This window comes from Mauremys reevesii, linkage group 21 (genome assembly GCF_016161935.1).
Source record: "Mauremys reevesii isolate NIE-2019 linkage group 21, ASM1616193v1, whole genome shotgun sequence".
NCBI classification, from domain to species: domain Eukaryota; kingdom Metazoa; phylum Chordata; order Testudines; family Geoemydidae; genus Mauremys; species Mauremys reevesii.
In genome coordinates, this window is record NC_052643.1 from 6,956,223 (window position 1) to 6,976,480 (window position 20,258).

The window sequence follows — 20,258 nt, forward strand, 5'->3', positions numbered from 1 at the left end:
GGCCACTTTTAATCGGCTGGGTTTTCAAACACTCCATTGCAACCGTTAAGACGTTCAAAGATAAAATGCATCTTTCCCTACTGACATTAGCCCTTTCAGCAGGACAAAGCTCAGGCTTTGCTGCACTCTTGATGCAGTACGAATCTCTTGTCCACTCTGGAGGGGAGCAGGAGAGCGCGTGGATCCAGGAACACTGCTTGGAATTTACTGGGGCTGCCCGACCCTGCCATCACTGCAGTCAACCTCAAGGGGTGCTAATTCCATAGGCTATTTGTACTGCCTGTGTGGAGTGGGTCCTTCCAACCTCCTATGGAGAGCAAGGGCCCTTTGGGGCATGGACTTTGTTCTGTGTTTGTACAGCACCTTGCACAATGGGGCCATGGCTAGGTCTCCTAGGGGCTACCGCAATACAAATACTAAATGGCAGCTGTGACCATATCATGCATGGATAGTGGGAGGTGTCTTCGGGCCTCTCGTCCCATTGCACACTCCAGGCATAGGCAGGCAATCTGAGTATGCCCCTGGCAACACGAGCTGCTCCTTGCCCTCTCTGATTCACCCTTCTGATTTGTAAAACAGGGGATGATGAAACTTATCTCCCTTCTAAAGATACTCTACATAAATATCATCATTACTGCAAATCTGGGAAAGCCGTCCCTGCAAGCAGCTTGGTCCAATCCCCTTTCAAGCATTATTAGAGGAGGTTCCTTCTTATTTTAAGATTTTTTTTTTTTATTAAACAAACAGAAGTTGAGCAATCAAACCACCCTTTGACCGGGTCAATGGCAACCCTGTCTTCTGTCAACAATATAGACCTTTGAGTCTGGCACGGTGCTTTAAACCAAATGAGAACCACACACAACTTTTTATTGATAACACATACAAGACCTAAAAATTAAGTTTCCCAGGCAGATATACCCTCATCCTGCCCTCTTCATGCAATCTCACCATTGTCAGTGCAAGAACCTTCTGCTCCGGCCATATAGATTAGCCTCTCTGTAGCCTTACGTTTGCTAGGAATAAGGTGTGTTTTTAACCTGTTAGCTAACGCATGTTCAAACCCCAGTATGGATACAACGTTGTACCCCTGGAAGAGTTGTCAGCAGCAGGATGGAACCTGGGATCTCTGGATCTTACAGCCTGAACTTCCACTAGCTGAGCTAAAGAAGCCAGGTCTGGCAGACAAGGTGATGATAGGCCCATCAACCTCTATATGGGGCTTGGTCAGAACATCCTGAGGTGTGAATTATGTAGACCAGGCAAAGTGTCATTTTAACAAATGTGGGCCGAGAGTGTACTTCAACCAGCTAACACATGTTAAAATGACAACTCACTTGTCTACACTCGTATTTTGACATGGGACAGTTAACATACGTTTAAAATACACCTTTTTCCCCTCTACTGTGCACATGGCCTTTAATCTTTCCATTTCAATTAACTCTCTCCATATCACTTCAAACAACAGATTCAACCAATACCTTTCACCCTTGTCCATATACTTCAACCTGAAAAAAACACCACCAACAAATAATAGCGACGAACGAGGAAAATTAACTGCATAATTGTGCTATTTAAACTCAGTGAAGTGTTTAGGGATATTGAGATACATAATTATTTTGTGTATCTCAGTAAACGTGACACTAGATGAAAAATTCATCGCAAAGGAAGACAATAATTTGTCTGTAATTCACAGTGACTAAATACTACGGTAATGGGAAAATTAGATTAGAAAGATCAAATAGATTGTGTGTGATGTGCATAGGGAGGGGAAGAGATTAGACATCTATCTATCTATAGATAGAGAAAGAGAGAAAGAGAAAGAAAGAAAAAAAGATGGAGAATAAAAGTATTTTATTTCCCCATGTTTATTCCTCCCCCGACCCCCCCACTGTTCCTCATAACTTCTTGTCAACTGCTGCAAATGGACCATTTTGATTACCACTACAAAAAGTTTCTCTCTCTCTCCTGCTGGTAATAGCCCACCTTAACTGATCACTCTCGTTAGAGCGTGTATGGTAACACCCATTGTTTCATGTTCTCTGTGTGTGTGTGTATATATATATCTATATATCTTCCTACTGTATTTTCCACTGCATGCATCCGATGAAGTGGGCTGTAACCCACGAAAGCTTATGCCCAAATAAATTTGTTAGTCTCTAAGGTGCCACGAGTACTCCTGTTCTTTCTGTGGATACAGACTAACAGGGCTGCTACTCTGAAACCTGTCAACACATATAGTCTCTAAAGAACCTATTAAATTAAGGACAGGCAATAGAGAATGATTCATTATTGAGACCTCTGCCTATGCGAAATAATGTAGGAACAAAGAGGCCAAAGCCCAGGAATCCCTTTGTGTTCTAGGCATCAGAACAAGATCTAAGAAATAACCATTGCAACTTGGTTTTAGAGGAGAAAGGTAAGAACAATACAGGCAGGAAGGCAGAGATTCTGCAGCATGGACAGGCGGAGGGATGGCCTTGTGGTTAAGGCACTGGACTGGGACTCCAGCGATCTGCACTCAGTTCCCAGCTTTGCCACCTATTCTCTGTGAGATTCTGGGCAAATCACTTAATCTCTGTGGGCCTCAGTTCCTCATCTGTAAAATGGGGATAACAGTTTTTCCTTTGTCCATCTACTTACACTGTAATATTTTCAGGGCAGAGGCCTTCTCATACCATGTTTGTACAGTGCCTAGTACAATGGGGTCTCAATCATCATGGTGCTACTGTAATTCAAATAGTTAATAGTAAGTAATAATTACCTTTATTACTCGTGCTAATGGATTAATCAAAAGTAACCCAGCTCGCTTTCCCCAGCTCAGGCTGGGCAGGTAGGGCTGGCACAGGAAACACATTTTTGTAATCTAAGCTGAAGCCAAGGTGATATGAAAGGCAAAGAAACATGAAACTCCCTGAGTCACTTTTCACAGCAGAACTGCACCTTGACGTTTGTAAGGGGTGCCTTGGGCTTCCCTTTAGCTTGATCTTCGCTTCAAAATCTTCTCTAATTCTCTGCAATACTAAGGGCCAGTGAGCACTGAAGTCCATGGGAGTCTTTCCAATGGTCCTTGAGTCAAGCTCTGATTCTCTAATGCTGGGAACAGCATCTCCGCATGAGGCCACAGGGCTCAGACCTCAGCAACACGCTGTGAAAGAAGAACGCGGAGACCAGCTTGTCACATTAACATTCACTTAATTTCTGCTGTATCTATGTCCCAGCCATGAAATTCAATATCGTCACCACAACTGACCCCTAACATTCATCAACCCCATGCACAGTTTACACACACCACAGTCATCCTGTCTCTATACTTTGATATAGAGCACGGGTGGGCAAACTTTTCGGCCTGAGGGCCACATCCGGTTTCCAAAATTGTATGGAGGGCCGGTTAGGGGAAGCAGTGGCCCGGCTCCGCCCCCTATCCAACCCCCCCCTTCTTGCCCCCCCCAGGACTCCTGCCCCATCAAACCCCGTTCCTGTCCCCTGACTGCCCCCGGAACCCCTGCCCCTAACTGCCCCATCCAACCCCTCCTCTCATTACTGACTGCTCCCCTGGGACTCCTGCCCCATCCACCCACCCCTTCTCCCTGTCCCAACTGCTCCCAGAACCCCTACCCCTGACTGCCCCCCATCCCCATCTCATTCCTGACTGCCCCCCGGAACCCCTGCCCCCATTCAACCCCCCCGTTCCCTGCTTTCTGACCACCCCAAACTCCCCTGCCCTCAATCCAATCCCCCCTGCTCCCTGCCCCCTTACTGCTCCCTGCCCCCTTACTGCGCTGCCTGGAGCACCGGTGGCTGGAGCTGCTACAGCCGTACCACCCAGAGCGGCAGGACAAGCAGCCACGCCACTCGGCTGGAGCCAGCCACAGCACCACGCAGCACAGAGACCGGGTCAGGCTGGGCTCTGCAGCTGCGCTGCCCCAGGAGCTCGCAGCCCCACCGCCCAGAGCACTGCGCTGGTGTCGGAGTGAGCTGAGGCTGTGAGGGAACAGCAGGGGAGGGGCCTCCTGGGGCAGGAGCTCAGGGGTTGGGCAGGAGGGTCCCGCAGGCTGTAGTTTGCCCACCTCTGAAATACACTCAGTCTTCAGGCTTAGTCTTCAACAGTGACTTCATAATGACGTTGGCGCAGAACCTTTTCTTATGAAGGATCTGGAAGTGCTTTAGAATCATAGAATATCAGGGTTGGAAGGGACCTCAGGAGGTATCTAGTCCAACCCCCTGCTCAAAGCAGGACCAATCCCCAGACAGATTTTTACCCCAGTTCCCTAAGTGGCCCCCTCAAGGATTGAACTCACCACCCTGGGTTTAGCAGGCCAAGGCTCCAACCACTGAGCTATATCTCCTGGACGGTTTGCCCAGGAACTGTGGCACAGAGTTCACTCTGGGGTGAGGGTAGCAGCTGTTTCAGAGACTAGTGGAACACTGTGCAAAATGAGTTAGGACAGGTAGTCAGAGCGCTGGATCTCAGGGCAAATTCCCATAGGCGGATCGGAACTGCCCTAATTGGAATTTCACCAGGAATACATTGCTAAAAGTGCTCTAGGACCGTTACTGAACACAGTAGTTTGACATCCCTTCGGAAGCATAGGCCGTACTTCTGGCGACCCTCGGGGTAGCGGGCAGTACTCATCCAGGACTACACAGACTGAAATCTCTTTGGGACAATGCATCACATAGATTGACATTATAGATCCCAAACTGTCGCTTGGTTCTGGGTCAATATGGAGTCTAGAGCAACGGGGCCCTGATCCACAATTAGGGACCCAAGGTGCTACCGTAATACAAATGATCATTATAATCAGGGACTTGCCTCCACTGTCCAATGCCATTGTGTTTTCACATGTTAACTGAGACGTTACATATATGTTGGCTCACAGCGTCCTCAGGTTAACCATGACCCCAGTCACCATCTACACTGAGCAGTAACATGTCTATCATCATGTTATAACATGTCGTCCCTTCCCAGTGTAAACTAATCCTTAGAGGGGAAAGTGCAATCTACCGAATCATCAACCCCCTTCCCATTGCACCTTATGGTTGGTTATCCTTGGAGGTAACTCAAGCATCCACCAGGCCAGACTGCTTTGCTAGAGACAAGCCCACCTCCTGAAGTGGTCTGACCGAGGTCTGTGTACACAGTGTGTCATACCACCGAGTAGGCATTGCCAAATCCCAGCAAACAGGCAGCTGACTTTATAAATCAAACAAGCACCTGCTCCTGATTCATTTTATCCCAAGAATATTGGCGCTTCCAACACCAAGTAAACCGAGAGGAATGTAATACTGAATACTCTATCATTATACTAAGTTTGCAGCAGCTCTCTAGTTAATCAGAATTCCCTTTAGAAGATCTTCTTTAGTGTAAATACTGGCAGGCAGCAATTCACTCACTAAACAGATTCCTGTATTGCAAAACAAAAGAGTCTCTGGGAAAAAAAAATCAAATCAAAGTCAGCGTTCGTTAAAAATATTGCTGTAGGGATTCAAATATAATGTGTGTTACACATAAAACACTTGCGGTGACTGGATGAGCAAATCAGCTTAGACTTTTGCTGGGATTAATAAGGTAGGTCTTTGAAAAGCGGATTGGGTTTTTGTACAGAGTCCTGTGCTTCTAATAGGGAGATAAAAAAAATCTGGGCAATCTCTGTAGCCAGGTTCCGCTCTAGACAGCAGGCTGGGAAGTCTGTGTATCCATTTCCATCATTAAATATATTTTGTGGTGGCCAGCCTGGCCCTCAAATGGGATTACGCAACCACACAAGAGGCGGCAATGGAAGGAGAGAAATAAATAAATAAATAATCAGAACTTCAGGCTCTATCTTAGCTTTGCTGAATGAGGATGGACGGAAGCAGGCACTTAAGTGTTCTTCTGAATTAAGGCCTTAGTCCGTTCCATTTTACCGAGCCGAGTTTGTTCCCTATGCTACAGTCTCCAATACTGAGTCCTGCATAGTTTGAAACCTCCCAAGAAACAAGGCTTCTGTCACTTCCCAAGGGGGATGGGTGTACAATCTAAGAGAGCTCATTCATCCAGGTCCTTTCCATCTCAAGCTCCTACAATGCTGCAAAACACCTGGGTACAGCCAATTCCCATAACGCAGCCTATCAATAATACAACTGTCCACATCTGCTCTTGCTGGCTGTTTACTTGTTAGGCAGACAACCTGACTCTAGAAGGGGTCTGAAGTAAAGTCTCTTTCAAATGCAGTCCCTAAAAGTCATGATAGTCTTGAAAGTGCGGTTAGTACAATCCAGGGTCACAGAATCGGAACGCTAATGCAGACAGGGGTTAACGGGCTGCAGCTCAAAAGGGTGTTACTTGGACAGCAGATGATCAAAAACAGGGATGGTGTGTGATGGGATTAGCACCCAAGGAAGGAACAATGGGATACAGACAAGCAGACTACACATCTGTGATCTATTAGGGATCACGAAAACCTCTTGGGTCATTCATTCAAACACCCAACGCTGCCTGGATTCAACCTATACTCTGCTAACTATATAGAATGTTTATCCAATTTATTTATATGAAAACAAAGGAAAGTCAGAACTCGTACCGCCCAGAGCGCCAGGACAGGCAGCTGCACCGCTCGGCTGGAGCCAGCCATGGCACCAGGCAGGACAGAGACCGGGTCAGGCTGAGGGGTCTTAGCGAGGGAAAGGGACACTGTGTGCAGCTTATCACCTTGCTTATGTTGCATTAAGCACTAACAAAAGCGTGAGAAATGTATTTCAAGTACAGAAAGAGGGACGATTAATCTGTATTTTGCATTCAGACTATTACAAAGCAAACCACTTCAGGAGATCTCCGGAGTTTAAGAACTAAGAAAAGTGTTGTCTCAGCATTTTGTGGGATTGCAGTTTTAATATTTAAATATTCATCAGGAGAAGTAACATCACAGTACATGAATTTTCTATCTCCAGACGAGAATTAACATCTGTCACTAACCACTTGGCCAGCATCAAGCTGGTGTCAGTGAAGCAAAGATATGCAAAAGTGAGGCTGTTAAAATTACTGAAGCCTAGTAAAAACAAACACTCCAGGCGAAGGTATTCCAGATCTCAGTGCTTCCCTCCGCTTTAAGCACCAGGTATTCCATATCCATCCTAACCTTCTGCATTGTACTTGCAGGTTTAAAATCAACAGCAAGGATAGACTTCTATAATTTTTCCACTAACAATCATAAGTGTCAATTTACACGATCTGTACACTGCTGTAAGAGCACCTTGGCATTTATTGTGTACAGGCCCTAGAAGAATACATGTGACATTTTTGCTTTTACACAGAGGTATTATAGAGATAGGGTAGCCTAGTGGATAGGGCACTGGACTGAGAGTCAGGAATGCTGAGTTTTATTCCTGGCTCTGCTAATGACCTGGAATGGGTTCCCTAGGGAGGTGGTGAAATCTCCATCCTTAGAGGTTTTTAAGGCCTGCCTTGACAAAGCCCTGGCTGGGATGATTTGGTTGGGGATTAGGTCCTGCTTTGATCAGGGGGTTGGACTAGATGACCTCCTGAGGTCCCTTCCAACCCTAATCGTCCATGATTCTATGACCTTCTGTGTGACCTTGGGCAAATCACTTCACTTTTTGTGCCTGTTTTTTCTCTTACTTTTTGCCTTGTCAATTTAGACTGGAAGCTTTTCCAGGCAGGGGCTCTCTATCACTATGTATTCTTATAGGGCTCAGCAATTCTGCCATACAAATAATAAATTTTCAACTACATTAAAGATACAGATTTATTTCTTATTCCTCATTGTGTGTAACAGCTTTTTAGAAGGTGGACAATAAAAAGCTCTGTCCCTGCTAACGCTCTCCCAGCAATCACACACACATGCATTTACTTTATGATGTTTCAGATTAAGTAAAAGCCAATTTGGTTGCCTCTGTTTAAGTCCCTGCCTGTATACAAGGGTGCCTGATTTCTCTGCTGGCACACAAGTGCACCACATGCCCCAGACCAGCAGGGGGAGATCACACTTGCTTTTTAGCATGACACACCAAAATTCTGGATATTTAGTTTTTTTTTTAAAAGAAAAAATTAGGCACTGCCACGATTGCCAGAATCAATGATTCCCTCAGTGTAGTATCCTACCTCCTACAATGACGAACTTCAGCCGACAACCCCCCCGTCAGCAGGTGCCTTTTTCAGCCTGCTCTACAAACACAGTCAAAGTGCAAACACCCTGTTCTCCAGTCCTGGCTTTACCAAAAAGGAAAATGGCAAGAAGACAACGTTCAACACAAACCCTCTTCCCAGGCTTCACAGCTCCTTGATTTCCTTCTCGGGACAGCTCAGCCCACACCCTGGATCTTCTCTCTTCTAAACAGCTCATCCTGCTGCTAAGGGGTCCAGTTTTCGACCAGAAAGTTCGGTTAAAAAGGAAACCCGATAGTGTCTGATCAGATCAACTGACTGGACACCCAAGGTCTGGTTACTGAGGGCAGGGGAGGGGCCGTGTCATCACCCGCACCAGCTCCTACTCAGCTGGGACCTCCTCCTACCTGCATCGGGCAGCTGCAGCTCCCAGCCCTAGCTCCACAGGCAAGTCCCTCCTGACCTGGCCGTCCTACCCACTGCCCTTATATTAAGGTGCGATCACCAGTTACACCTGCCTGGAGAAGTGAGAAGGACCCTGCAATTCTCTCTCAGAAGGCTCAAGACCCTGGTAACAGAGTGGGATGTTTCAGGAAACAATGGCCAATATATTAACCCATACAGTGCAGCCAGTGGAGCAGTACTATCCTACGGGGGTTACTGCCTCGGGACCCATCAGCTTACACGCTAAGTATAAGGTTGAATTGCTTTTGTTGTTAATTTTCTTAGCTAGTGTACATACAAGTACTCTGTTATTCACACATCTAATCACTACCTCCTTTTTATTTGCAAATTTCTAACATATAATAGTTACTTACCAAATGACTGTTTTCACTGACCTATTTGCCTCCACAGTAACTATTTCAAAGCAGCTTTCTACCAAGTCTGCATGACTTGGGTTGCAATGGATTATTTCCATAAAAAGTTGATGCAGCCTTTTGCTCATGGCAGGATTCCGGCGTCTATTTGTAAAATAAATCAGACCGTAAAATAATTAAAAACGAGGGGGGAGATTGCAGGCAACCTGGAGCTGCTCAGAATGACGGTAGCAAGCTTACACTAGAGCCCCATCCTCTCCACCTCCAATACACCACTTATGCACGGGGAGGGGCTGGGGGGGGCAATATTGGAGCCACCTCTGGCTCTCGCATGCAGTACCTGTGTGAAGGAATTCTCCCCTAGCCAGAGTTTTTTTTCCAGCCCCCTGTATACCACTGCAGGGGCACACAGTGGCCATAGGGAGGTGGGGAATGCTCCCAAGATTTAAAAAATACTTTAATATCTATATAGTTTTATAAACACTCCATACAAAGCATTAAACATTGAAAAAAATTCCACGTGCTTTTCAAAAACAAATAACTAGAGGTGGATGAACAATTCCTAACGTTTGGTTTTGTCAATGAAATTTGGACTTTATTTGGGAACTTTCTGACATTTTTAATACTTGCTAAATTTTTCATGCTAATAATTTTTCAATGAAAACTTTATATGAAAAACGCCAGCTGACTTAGGGTGACCAGATGTCCCGATTTTATAGGAACAGCCCTGATATTTGGGACCTTTCCTTATATAGGCGCCTATCACCCCCAACCCCAACCTGATTTTTCATACTTGCAGTCTAGACACCCTAAGGTGACTGGTTGTTGCAGTGAGAGACTGTCATCTTTTTCTATGATTAGTAATTCCGTAACGCCACTGTATGGTTGGTCACTTGGTGCCACATGGTATTTTCTCTTCCCTTCCAAAACGACAGCACAATTCCTGCAATGTGATCTGTGTCTTGCAATATTTGGAAAACATGAACGCTAAAGGTTCAAATACCAGAAGGCAAATAAAAAGTCCCCACATTTAAGCTGGACTCATTTTTTTTCTTTGTGAGAATCTGACTAATGGTTTTTGAATGCTTATGGATGGCAATACTGCAGATCTATGCACCTGCAGATCACTGCATGTTTCTCTGCCTGAATTGGTTTCAAAACATTCCTAAAGTAGTTTTTCTTTAGCATATTTGGCAATTGCAGAATACATGATGGTGTGGTATAAAGGTTTTATTGGCATTTGTTCAGGATCAGCTGCATAACTTCATCACAAGATTAATGCGCCATTCCTAAATTGATGTTGATAAAAATGTTTATTCCACTCCACACTAATATGTATTATATGGACATATTAATTATATACATATATATTTACACACACACACACACACACACACACAATCACTAGGGCTCTACCAAATTCATGGCCATGAAAAACGTGAAACCTGATCTCCCCCCATGAAATCTGGTCTTGTGTGCTTTTACCTTACAGATTTCATGGGGGACACCAGGGTTTCACAAATTGGGGGTCCTGACCCAAAAGGGAGTTGCGGGGAGGGTCACAAGGTTATTTGGGGGGGGTGTCACAGCATTGCCACCCCTTACTTCTGTGATGTCTTCAGAGCTGAGCGGTCGGAGAGTGGCGGCTGCTGACTGAGGGCCCAGCTCTGCAGGCAGCAGCACAGCAGTAAGGGTGGCAATACCATACCATGCCATCCTTACTTCTGCGCTGCTGCTGGCGGCGGCTCTGCCTTCACAGCTGGGCTCCCAGCAGCCGCCGCTCTCCAGCTGCCCAGCTCTGAAGGCAGCACTGCCGCCAGCAGCAACAGTAAGGGTAGGAGTACCGCAACTCCCCCTACAATAACCCTGTGACACCCCCCCCACTCCTTTTTGGGTCAGAACCCGACAATTACAACACCGTGACATTTCAGATTTAAATAGCTGAAATCATGAAATTTACAATTTTTAAAATCTTAGGACTGCGAAATTGACCAAAATGGACCATGAATTTGGTAGGGAGCCCCAACAATCACACACAATAGAAACCAGCAAGGTAACACAACAAGCAAACCTCAATCTCTTTCGCTATCAATCTCTCTCTCATGCCAAACACCCCATGCAAATAAAACAAGGAATTCTTAAAACAACTATAAAACCCAGACAAGCAGCACAAACCAGGGGGAGGTGCATTCCACAGGGCTGCTATCATGACAGATCAGCAAATGGACAGGGAGGGAAAGGTTAGTGAAACGAGAGAAATGCTAACATGGCATTCAAAAAAAAAAAAATCTGCAGTGAGGCATGCGGTGAAGCACATTTCCTGGCCCCTATCGATCCCTGGGTTGTGTTCTTTTTACGGTTTCCACCCCCCTAGAGTTTTCAAGACAGATGTGCAGGACTGCAGGGAACTTTCACAGATGAGCTGCTCTCCCTTCTTTAAGAGTTTAGGTTTTTTTCTAGCTAGATGAATGCTCTGTCGGCTGCACTGGGATGGAACAAGAGGTGCAGTCAAGGCTACGTATCCATGTATTTTCTGGGGATATTGAATCCAGGAGAGCATTCCAGATTCTCAGCGAGATCTGGGAAGAGGTGGATTGAGACTAAAATGCGGCTTCCAAAACTTCATCCTTCATCCACCTAAACATCCAGCAGCCTTCTTTCCTCATCCTCCTCTCTAGACACGCTTCATCCCAATCCAATGCCTTTAAGCTTCCTCTCCCATCTCCCCCCTAAATGAAATGCTTTGCAGTCCCACTACCTAAGACACTTCCTACCACCGGAGTTCTTTGAACCCTCCTCCCCAGATAAACTCAGTTCCAAGACTTGACTTCAGAGGGTGTTGAACCAGGCCCTGAACGACACCGGGGTTTCGAGAGAATGCATTTCACACAGCTGTATCACTCCGTTTAAAAACAGACTTTAAAAATAGTTGGTACTCTCCATGGATTGGAATAAGACGACCCTGAGAGAAGCTGAATAGCTACAGGCCAGATACGTGGCTGGTATTAACTGGCGTAGTTCCACTGAAATCAATACAGCTATGCTGGATTTATACCAGCTGAGGATCTGTCCCTATTTCTCTTTTCTTTTTGCCAATTTTATCTTCCATTTGACAGTCATTGATTCCCCAGCCATTATTGCTAGCGAGGAGCTGAAAGTCATTAATGTGCTTTTAAAATAACAGCTGCAATTTACATAGCATTTTTCTCCAGCTCAAGCATCATTGTGCACCAACACTATCAATGCACCTCTGGAGAGCTCTAGGAAATTGCATTTGAGTTAACTGCAGCTATACAAGGGTGAGGAAGAGTGATGGACAGACGAGGCACATCCTGCTAACTAGTAACTCCAGAGAGATTTTTATCGATCTCCCAAGACCTGCACTTATTACAGCGTTACCAGCTTCTGCTATCACAAGTCTCATTATATTTGTTTTTTTCTTAAGGTGCTAGAGCCTGGGGGCATCTGATTAGAGGAGAAACTTGACTTTCAGTTAAAAATAAAAAGAAATTTCCATCTCTCATCATTCTGGAGTGAAGCCTGAAAATGGGAACCCTAAAGGTTCGGAAACCAGAAGGTACGAAAAAAGAACCCAAAATTCATTTTTCTTTAATGCTCCTGATTTTAACGCCAGTCTCACGATAGTTGGAGGGACCCGACTCAGGATTTTTCAGCGCTTGGGATCTGCAACATTGTTCTTGCTTTGTACTTTTAAATTTCGTCAGCGCCAACCAAGTGCTGGTGTAAAACAAAAAGTCCCCCTCTCCCCCCCTCTGCAGGCACTTTCCCAAACAAGGGTGGTTGTTACTCACACTGCCGCCACCGCAGGCACAGAAACAGTCTCTGCCCTGGCTCCAGTGAAGCCACCAACAGCCTCTGAAGCTCCCTGCTTGATCAAAGCCCCAGCGAGCTCATCCACTTCTAGCTGGCCCAGCCACTGCTAGAGAGGGACACAATGCCACTCCCAGCAAGCGGGGGCTTCATTTATATTTAGATCAGCAACTCTGCCAGCATTTGAGGGAGGAATTCCCTCCCTGACTGGGGAATTGGAACCACCAGGATGGTCTGTCGGCTCTGCGTACAAAATGGTGCTTCCTGATTTCATTTACAGTTAATAAAAAACGTCCCTTCTGTTAATGATCTTGTGCTGTAAAAAACCCACTCTCCATATTCCAGCGCTGTCCCAATGAGCATCTCCCAGTAACCTAGCTTCACATTCCTTTTCCTGGCTTGCTACATTTGTTCTGCAGCCGTGGTTCCGGGCTCAGGACCCATTTGTAAATATTGATGGCCTCTTGCAACCCCGTAAATAGGCCAGGGAGTGATGGGTCCTGCCTACGGTGACCAGACAGCAAGTGTGAAAAATCGGGACGGGGGTGAGGGGTAATAGGAGCAGATATAAGAAAAAGACCCAAAAATCGGGACTGTCCCTATAAAATCGGGACATCTGGTCGCCCTAGTCCTGCCCCTTGGGGAGAGTAGGAGGCCCAGAGTGGGAGATGGGTCCTGCCCTGGGATGGTGGTAGGAGATTCTGGAGGGGGATCATTCCAGAGCCCACCCCACACTCCCCCTGCAGTGGTGGCTCCGGCGGCTCTGGTCCCATGGGGCTGGCTGGGCTCAGTTTCCTGCTCCGGGCTGTCTAAGCTCAGGTTTGATGCCACCCCCACAATGGGAGCCAGCTGGGCCAAATTTCAGTGAGTGGTGGTGTGACCAGGCACATGGGGTCACAGCATCACTCACTCAAATTTGGCCTGGCTGGGCCCCCATCACCATGACAGAGCAGCGGCTGGGCCAAACCTGAGCAGCATTGAGACCCCAGAAGGAGAGCCCTGCATGGATACCCAATTTATATCCACAGAGATAAAGCGGATATTCATGGAGCTGCAGGGCGAGTGAGACTAGCAGGGCCATGGCCAGCGACCGGGCCAGGAACCACAGCGGTAAAAATCAGCAGCATGTCAGGCCTTGGCACTGGAGGACCCAGTGCCCAGCCCAGGATCTCCTCTGGCGTGATTGTACTGCCCCTCGTCCTGTCCACTGGAGTGGACACCAGGCTCACCAGCAGTGCGGTGAGCTGCTTACGGACATAAATTGTGTATCCGTGCAGGGCTCCACCCGGCGGCCACAACGCCCGGAGCGGGCAGCCGAGCCCAGCCAGCCCCGCGGGAGTGGGGCTACCATGTGACCTCTTGAAACATTCTGGCCACCTGATTTTTGGTCGTGACCCACAGGTTGAGAAACCTCGTTCTACATAGAGTGCTAACAAGGATCACGACGCACTGCTGATGCATGGGACTGCATCCATCTGCTCAGAACAGGCTGGTGAAAAACGACAGCAGCAGTCATGGCAGAGCCTTGACGGCGGTGGGTAGTTTTCTGTCCCATAGCCATCTTTGTAATCTGTCTTTTGCAACCAATAAGCAGCTCCATCCCAGGTATGCAATTGATGCCAATGCTTGCCAGCATCCTAAGGGCTATGTGCTGTACCTGCTTCGGGATCAGACGCGGTTTCTTGAGGCAGAATAAATAACTGATCCTGTCCGTACGTCACTAGCCCCTATGTGCTTATTGTTTCTCTGAGTTTAGAGTCCGAGGCAAAATGAAAGGTGGATACAGTGGTTACTATTACAATGCTGACTGTCACCACAGGCAAGTAATAAACATTACTGCACTACTGTAAAGGACAACCACACCATGAACCTTCCTCTTCTTCGCCTCCCGCAAGATATGACCAAATTAGTAACATCAATAAAGTTAATTGCTTGCAAGTTGCAGCTCACAGGATCTGAATACCCCTGATCCTGGAAATAGGGTGACCAGACAGCAAATGTGAAAAATCGGGACGGGGGTGGGGGGTAATAGGAGCCTATATAAGAAAAAGACCCCAAAATCAGGACTGTCCCTATAAAATCAGGACATCTGGTCACCCTACCTGGCAGACTCTTCATGGAACCCCCTTGACTGCTCTGGCACACTGAGGGTAAGGGTCCAGCCATGAAGATATGATTGCAGGATCTATGTTCTCCTAATGGTAAATTGCTGGAATTTAGTTTTGCTCATTATGAACTCAAGTTTATTAAAGCTTCTGCTCCCTCCAGGGTGTGATCTACAGGGTGGGGCAGAGGCCTGGGAGATAACAGTTGTGGGTTCTATTCCGAGCTGAGGGACCTTGGAGAAGGTACCACCTGCCTTTGAAAAATTCCCCCTCCTGAGGACCATAGCTAGGCTGACCTAGTCCCTGGTGTAGATGTGGCTAGGTTGAAATTCCTCCTTTGACACAACTACTGCCACTCAGAGAGGAGGATTATCTACCTTGATGCAAACACCCATCTGTCAATGCAGAAAACACCTACATTATGGCCCGTAGCGCCAACATGCCCTCAGTTTCCCCTCAATACGGAGAACTCTTCCCAACCTCACAGGGGTATTGTGAGGTTTAATTCATGCTTGAAAGTGAGTCCCAGACAAAAGACACTATGCAAGAGCCCAAAATATATTCATAGCCAAAGGGGAGGTAACTGTTTTGGAATTATTGGAACATCTTTCTGAGTCTGAAAGTTGGGATTCTTCCATCCCTGGTGTGACTCTTCTATTGCTCTTTTCCTGCAGGCCTGATACGGTGGCGTTAGCAGATGTTGCCTGACAGCTGCTGCTTGCTCGGATTTTTTTTCCTAAACAACCAACAGCAGCCACAGATTGTAGTTTTTCATACTTTGGGCCCATAAATTCCTTTTATGCCAGTTGCATTCAGATTACACCTGCCTGCAATTTATCCCCTATGTTTTGTAGCTGGATAGAAAGCATCTTAATCCTATGTGCACTTTCAGCAATATCGTTCAGCTTTGCTTTCTCATTTCGTATCCCAAGCTGCACCTCCGGCACTCAGAGGGAGTTGGTTTGCTTCCCTGGCTGTGATAAGGCCCAGCCGCTATGCACTTGACCTTGAAATCTCCAAGACGAGATGGGGGATGTCTGCACTTTGGGCTGGGAAGTGATTCTTAGCTTGAGGAGACATACCCATGCTTGCTTGCTAAAATACTGAGTTACCAAGGTGGTGCAAGTGGTGGGAGGAGCTAGCTGCCCGAATACAGACCTAGCGCCTTGGATGGGTACGAACTCGGGAGACTTGCCCTGCCTGCTGTTTGCACTGCTGTGCTTACATTTTATTTTCTGGGCACTAGCTTGATTAGACCTTGGAATCACCCTCCCTTGACCTTGGAATCACACCCCCACGCCAAGTGTTGACTGACGCTTACTCACCTCAAGAGTTTTTCATTCTTCCTCTTCAATGTCTTTGTTGTTTTCCCCCCACTTCCCTGCCCATACGACACTCAGTCCCTCTGCTTTGGGGACACGTTTGCCAGAGACCCAACTCAAACTAAGGGGAGCAACTTGCATTTTTCCTGAGCCGGTTCTCACACCACGAATTAGAGCGGCTAAAACGTCCTAGGAGATCCTCTTTCTGGTCCTTCTGCTGCTTTAGACTGCCACTTTGTGTCTGTCATTTAAATCACCACCACTCTTCTTAAGGGACCAAGCAGCATCACAATACAGTAAATCCTTGGTACGGACACGATCCCCATACTGCATGCCTTGAACTCACAAGCTCTGTTGTTTCAACCAATAATCTTTTCTTACAACCATCTTACAAGGTGGTTTAATTGAGCCAAGTATTTACTTTCCCATGGGCAGTAGGATCAAATCCAGAAACTATACAGATTTTTTTTCCCCCAACTGGTGCTTCTTACCATCACAGCCTATGCAAGATCAGAAATAACACTGCCTGTAACAGTGCAACATGCAACATGTAACAGTGCAGCTGAATGCACTGAAAATCCACATGCAAAATCTTTTATTTCAACCTTACCTAAGGGCTTAGCGCAGCAACAGAAGAGGATTTAGGCCAAGTTTGCACCCAAAAGTTAAGTCGACCAGCTACATCGCTCAAGGGTGTGAGAAACCCACCCTTTGAGTGACACAGTTACGTTGATCTAACACCAGTGTAGCCAGCGCTAGGCCCACGGAAGAATTCTTTTGTCAACTAGCTACCACCTTTCGGGGAGGTGGGTTAACTACAGTGACAGGAGACTGGAGTGAGTGGCTACAATGCTGCAGCCGTGTTTCAAGCGTACACTACCCCTGAGGCCTAGTTCTCATGCTGCGTAAACTGGTGTGGTAGTTTATCAATGTTTTCATTTGGAGACATAGGCTCATTCTCGCGAATACTCAGACAAGGCACGCAAGTCACCAGGAGACAAAGGCAAAGCCATGAGCAAGTTCATTGCCACCTTCAAGAGGAAACTTGAAGGGATTTGTAATATAATTTTCCAGGTTGAACCATCTCACAAGCATTGTGAGCTGGAAACCAGTAGCCGTTGTGGCTAGCTTGATTCCATTATTACCTCACACAGGAGACAACGAGCAGCTCTGCAAAGAGACAACACTGATCATCTTCTGGACAAGAGTAGGAACGACAACAAAATGTCCTCGGTTGTATTCGTACGCAGGTTGGTCATGGCCATTCCCGGTCATTCTGCCATTGGCAACACATTGTCCAGCTTACAGGGTGACAGTGCTCATGGACAGTATTGTAATTAAAAAAAAAATCACCCAAATCTACAATGGTTAGAGACACAAACAAAGGTACAACGTCCTGAACAGCCTGTTAAGAGGAGGAATCGTAGCCAGCTCTGTTAAGAAAACCTCTGTTCTGCTAGGATGGGTCACCAGCCACCCAAGTTTCTCTCTCACACAGACACAGACACAGACATGAAATAAGAAAGCAGAATGATTTATTTCAACCCAGGGAAACAGAAAGCTAAGCCTGTAGGATTCAGCTAAGCTGGACTCAGCCCCTCCCCTGCCAGAGCCCCACCCCGCCTCACTCTGCCCCCATCAGCACACCAAGCCCTGGCTGAAACTCAAGGCATCAGTGCATAATCTGCTACGTCTCTGCAGCTTTCCTGACATCCACTGACATTCATGGCTATGCCCACCATCTAATGCTGGAACAAGGCATTGGGGGTGGGATGCAGACATGTACACACATGGATAAATGATACTGGGACACCATCCATTTCAAGGAGAAAGCTCTCTGCTGGAGTGGCTGCAGAAGGCTCAGTGAACATTCACCGTACAGCAGGGAAATTCAGGCCAGTCTATTGGGCTAAGTCTGGAAGCAAGGGACAGAATTTTGGTGGGAGTGAAATCATTACACCTGGGTCCTTATAAACCACTTCCCCTTCACCCTAAACTAAAAGGCCCTTAAGAAGCAGCCCTGTTCCTTCTGACCCCGGCAGACAAAGGCAGGAGGCTCTGGGGTGATTATAAACCCTGTAATCAGAACGAAAACTTTTTGTTCCTCTTCGGTAAACATCGTGGCCGAATCTCAGGATGTGACAGAGGGACGGAGGGAAAAAGAAGGGTGGAGACAGACACATAGAGATGTTCAGAGACAGAGAGTGTAAAGCACAGATCCTGTGACAGAGCCACGCACAGACAAGAAGACACAGAAGACCTGGGCACAAAGACAACGGGAAGGTTTAACTCTTACCCTGTAGGGCTTCTTTGGCTCGCGCTAGCTCTTGCTCTTTCTGTGCCAGTTGGAGTTTGAGCTCAGTGGCGGAGAGAACCTCCGTCGACTTGCTGCCATGTGTCTCCTCCAGATCTTTTGTTAGCATTTCCTTCATTTGTCGGAGCAGGTGAACCTCCTCCTGAAGCTGGGTCACTTCTTCTCGTAACAGCACTGGAGGAAGAGAGAACACAATTCAAGGAAGTGACTAGCTGCTCTCTTCAGCTCTGGCAGGTTTTCAGTGGCTCGGGCAGTTAGACAACAGAAACCCAGTTAGTAAAAAGAACCCAGCGCTGGTGTTGCACATGCAACTCCCAAGCCCCTGCAATTCCACTGAGTAGGAACCACAGCACCCCCAGGTTAACCTGCTCATCCTGCTTAGATACATGGTGCCAGAGGCACAGGTACAGTGCCATGGCAGTGAAGTCATTTTTAGTCTCCATAGAAATGCTTCACTCTAATTTGATAAGCGAGACTGCAATCTGCACCCTGCAAAGCACTGAAGATATTTTGGACGGTCACCCGAGCGCTACTCAATACGTTTAAAAAGATGAATGTGGTGGACTAAACGTACCCTTGACGTCAGAAGTTTTCAGAGGAGGGATGGAACCAACAGAAGGGAGCTCAGAGAGTTCCCTCCAGTAACTTGTTTCTATTCTGTTCCTTTTCCAGTTCTTAAAGCCATGACCAGAGAGAAAAATTCAGCCCTCGGAGAAGCACTAGCAAAGATTTTCAAGGGTGATTTTGGGTGCCTTTATTTTTGGATGCCAGACTTAAGGCAGCTTGAAAAAAAAAAGGGTCTGATTTTCAGAAAGGGTGAAGCACCTACCTTCTGGAAATCCGACTGCTTTAAGATTTCTCAGACTGGGTACCCAAAAATCACCCAGCATTTTTTAAAATCTTGACCATTACCTCTAAATTCTGCTAATTTTTTTAAGGGTGCCACTGTTCCTTAATGATTTTTGCTGTAGCCACAATATCTAGAGAAAGCAGTTGCTCAGCCTGGTCTCAGTAAACGCTGCCTTCAACTTTCGATCTACTCCACTGAGTTTCACTGTATCGAAGTTTAGTGTAAGCAGGTTCTGCTTATTCACCCATGTGCTCCAACTCTGCCCAAGAAATCTTAGGCAAAGCTGTTTTGAGACATCTTGGGGGGATGCGGGTAGGAATCTCCTTTCATCTACGGGCAAAAACCAGACTTTTAAAGTTTTCAATCCTTGTTGTCTGTATCTAATTCTTCTATATTAATTACTAACCATCACTGCCCTTAGTACTATCCCTGGAAATATGGAAGCAGAGGGCAAGGATCCCGAAACGTTAAAGCAGCAACTACAAAGCAAGTCCAGAAATAGTTCTTGCGAGTTCAATTCCATTAACTTTTTTTTTTTTTTTGCATAGTTCATGTGTGTACAGGAAAGGAGGTTCTGATTGGCTCTAGAAAACCAGCAGCTGATTCTATTAAGAACTATTTGGTGGCCAACTAAAACCCAACCAGAAGCATCTCTAAGAATCGAGGCAACAGAGATGGAGTATCCTCCATAGGCCATTTACAAAATATGCATCTTTAAAGAGACTCATGAGAAGCCATTATTACAAACTGCTGTAAAACGATGCATTTTGGGCTGTGACGGATGCCAAATACAGCTTGTCAGAGCGTTGTAGTACATCAATTGTCATAAATATTGACAGTGTGTATGCAAGTGAGGAAGGAGAGAGAGAGAACGCCTCATACATCAAAAGGTTAAAGTGATACACGGGAACAGT

At 46.5% G+C, this 20,258-nt stretch overlaps 1 protein-coding gene across 13 annotated transcripts in view; it reads right to left on the minus strand.

The window, feature by feature from the left end:
* Window positions 1–20,258, minus strand: part of KAZN (kazrin, periplakin interacting protein) — a 725,211-nt gene that overhangs the window by 130,282 nt on the left and 574,671 nt on the right. For all 13 annotated transcript variants that reach the window (XM_039508723.1, XM_039508720.1, XM_039508722.1 and 10 more), the window contains one exon: window positions 18,477–18,668. In XM_039508723.1, coding sequence (XP_039364657.1) covers window positions 18,477–18,668 — 192 coding nt within the window. The remainder of the gene's footprint in view (window positions 1–18,476; window positions 18,669–20,258) is intronic.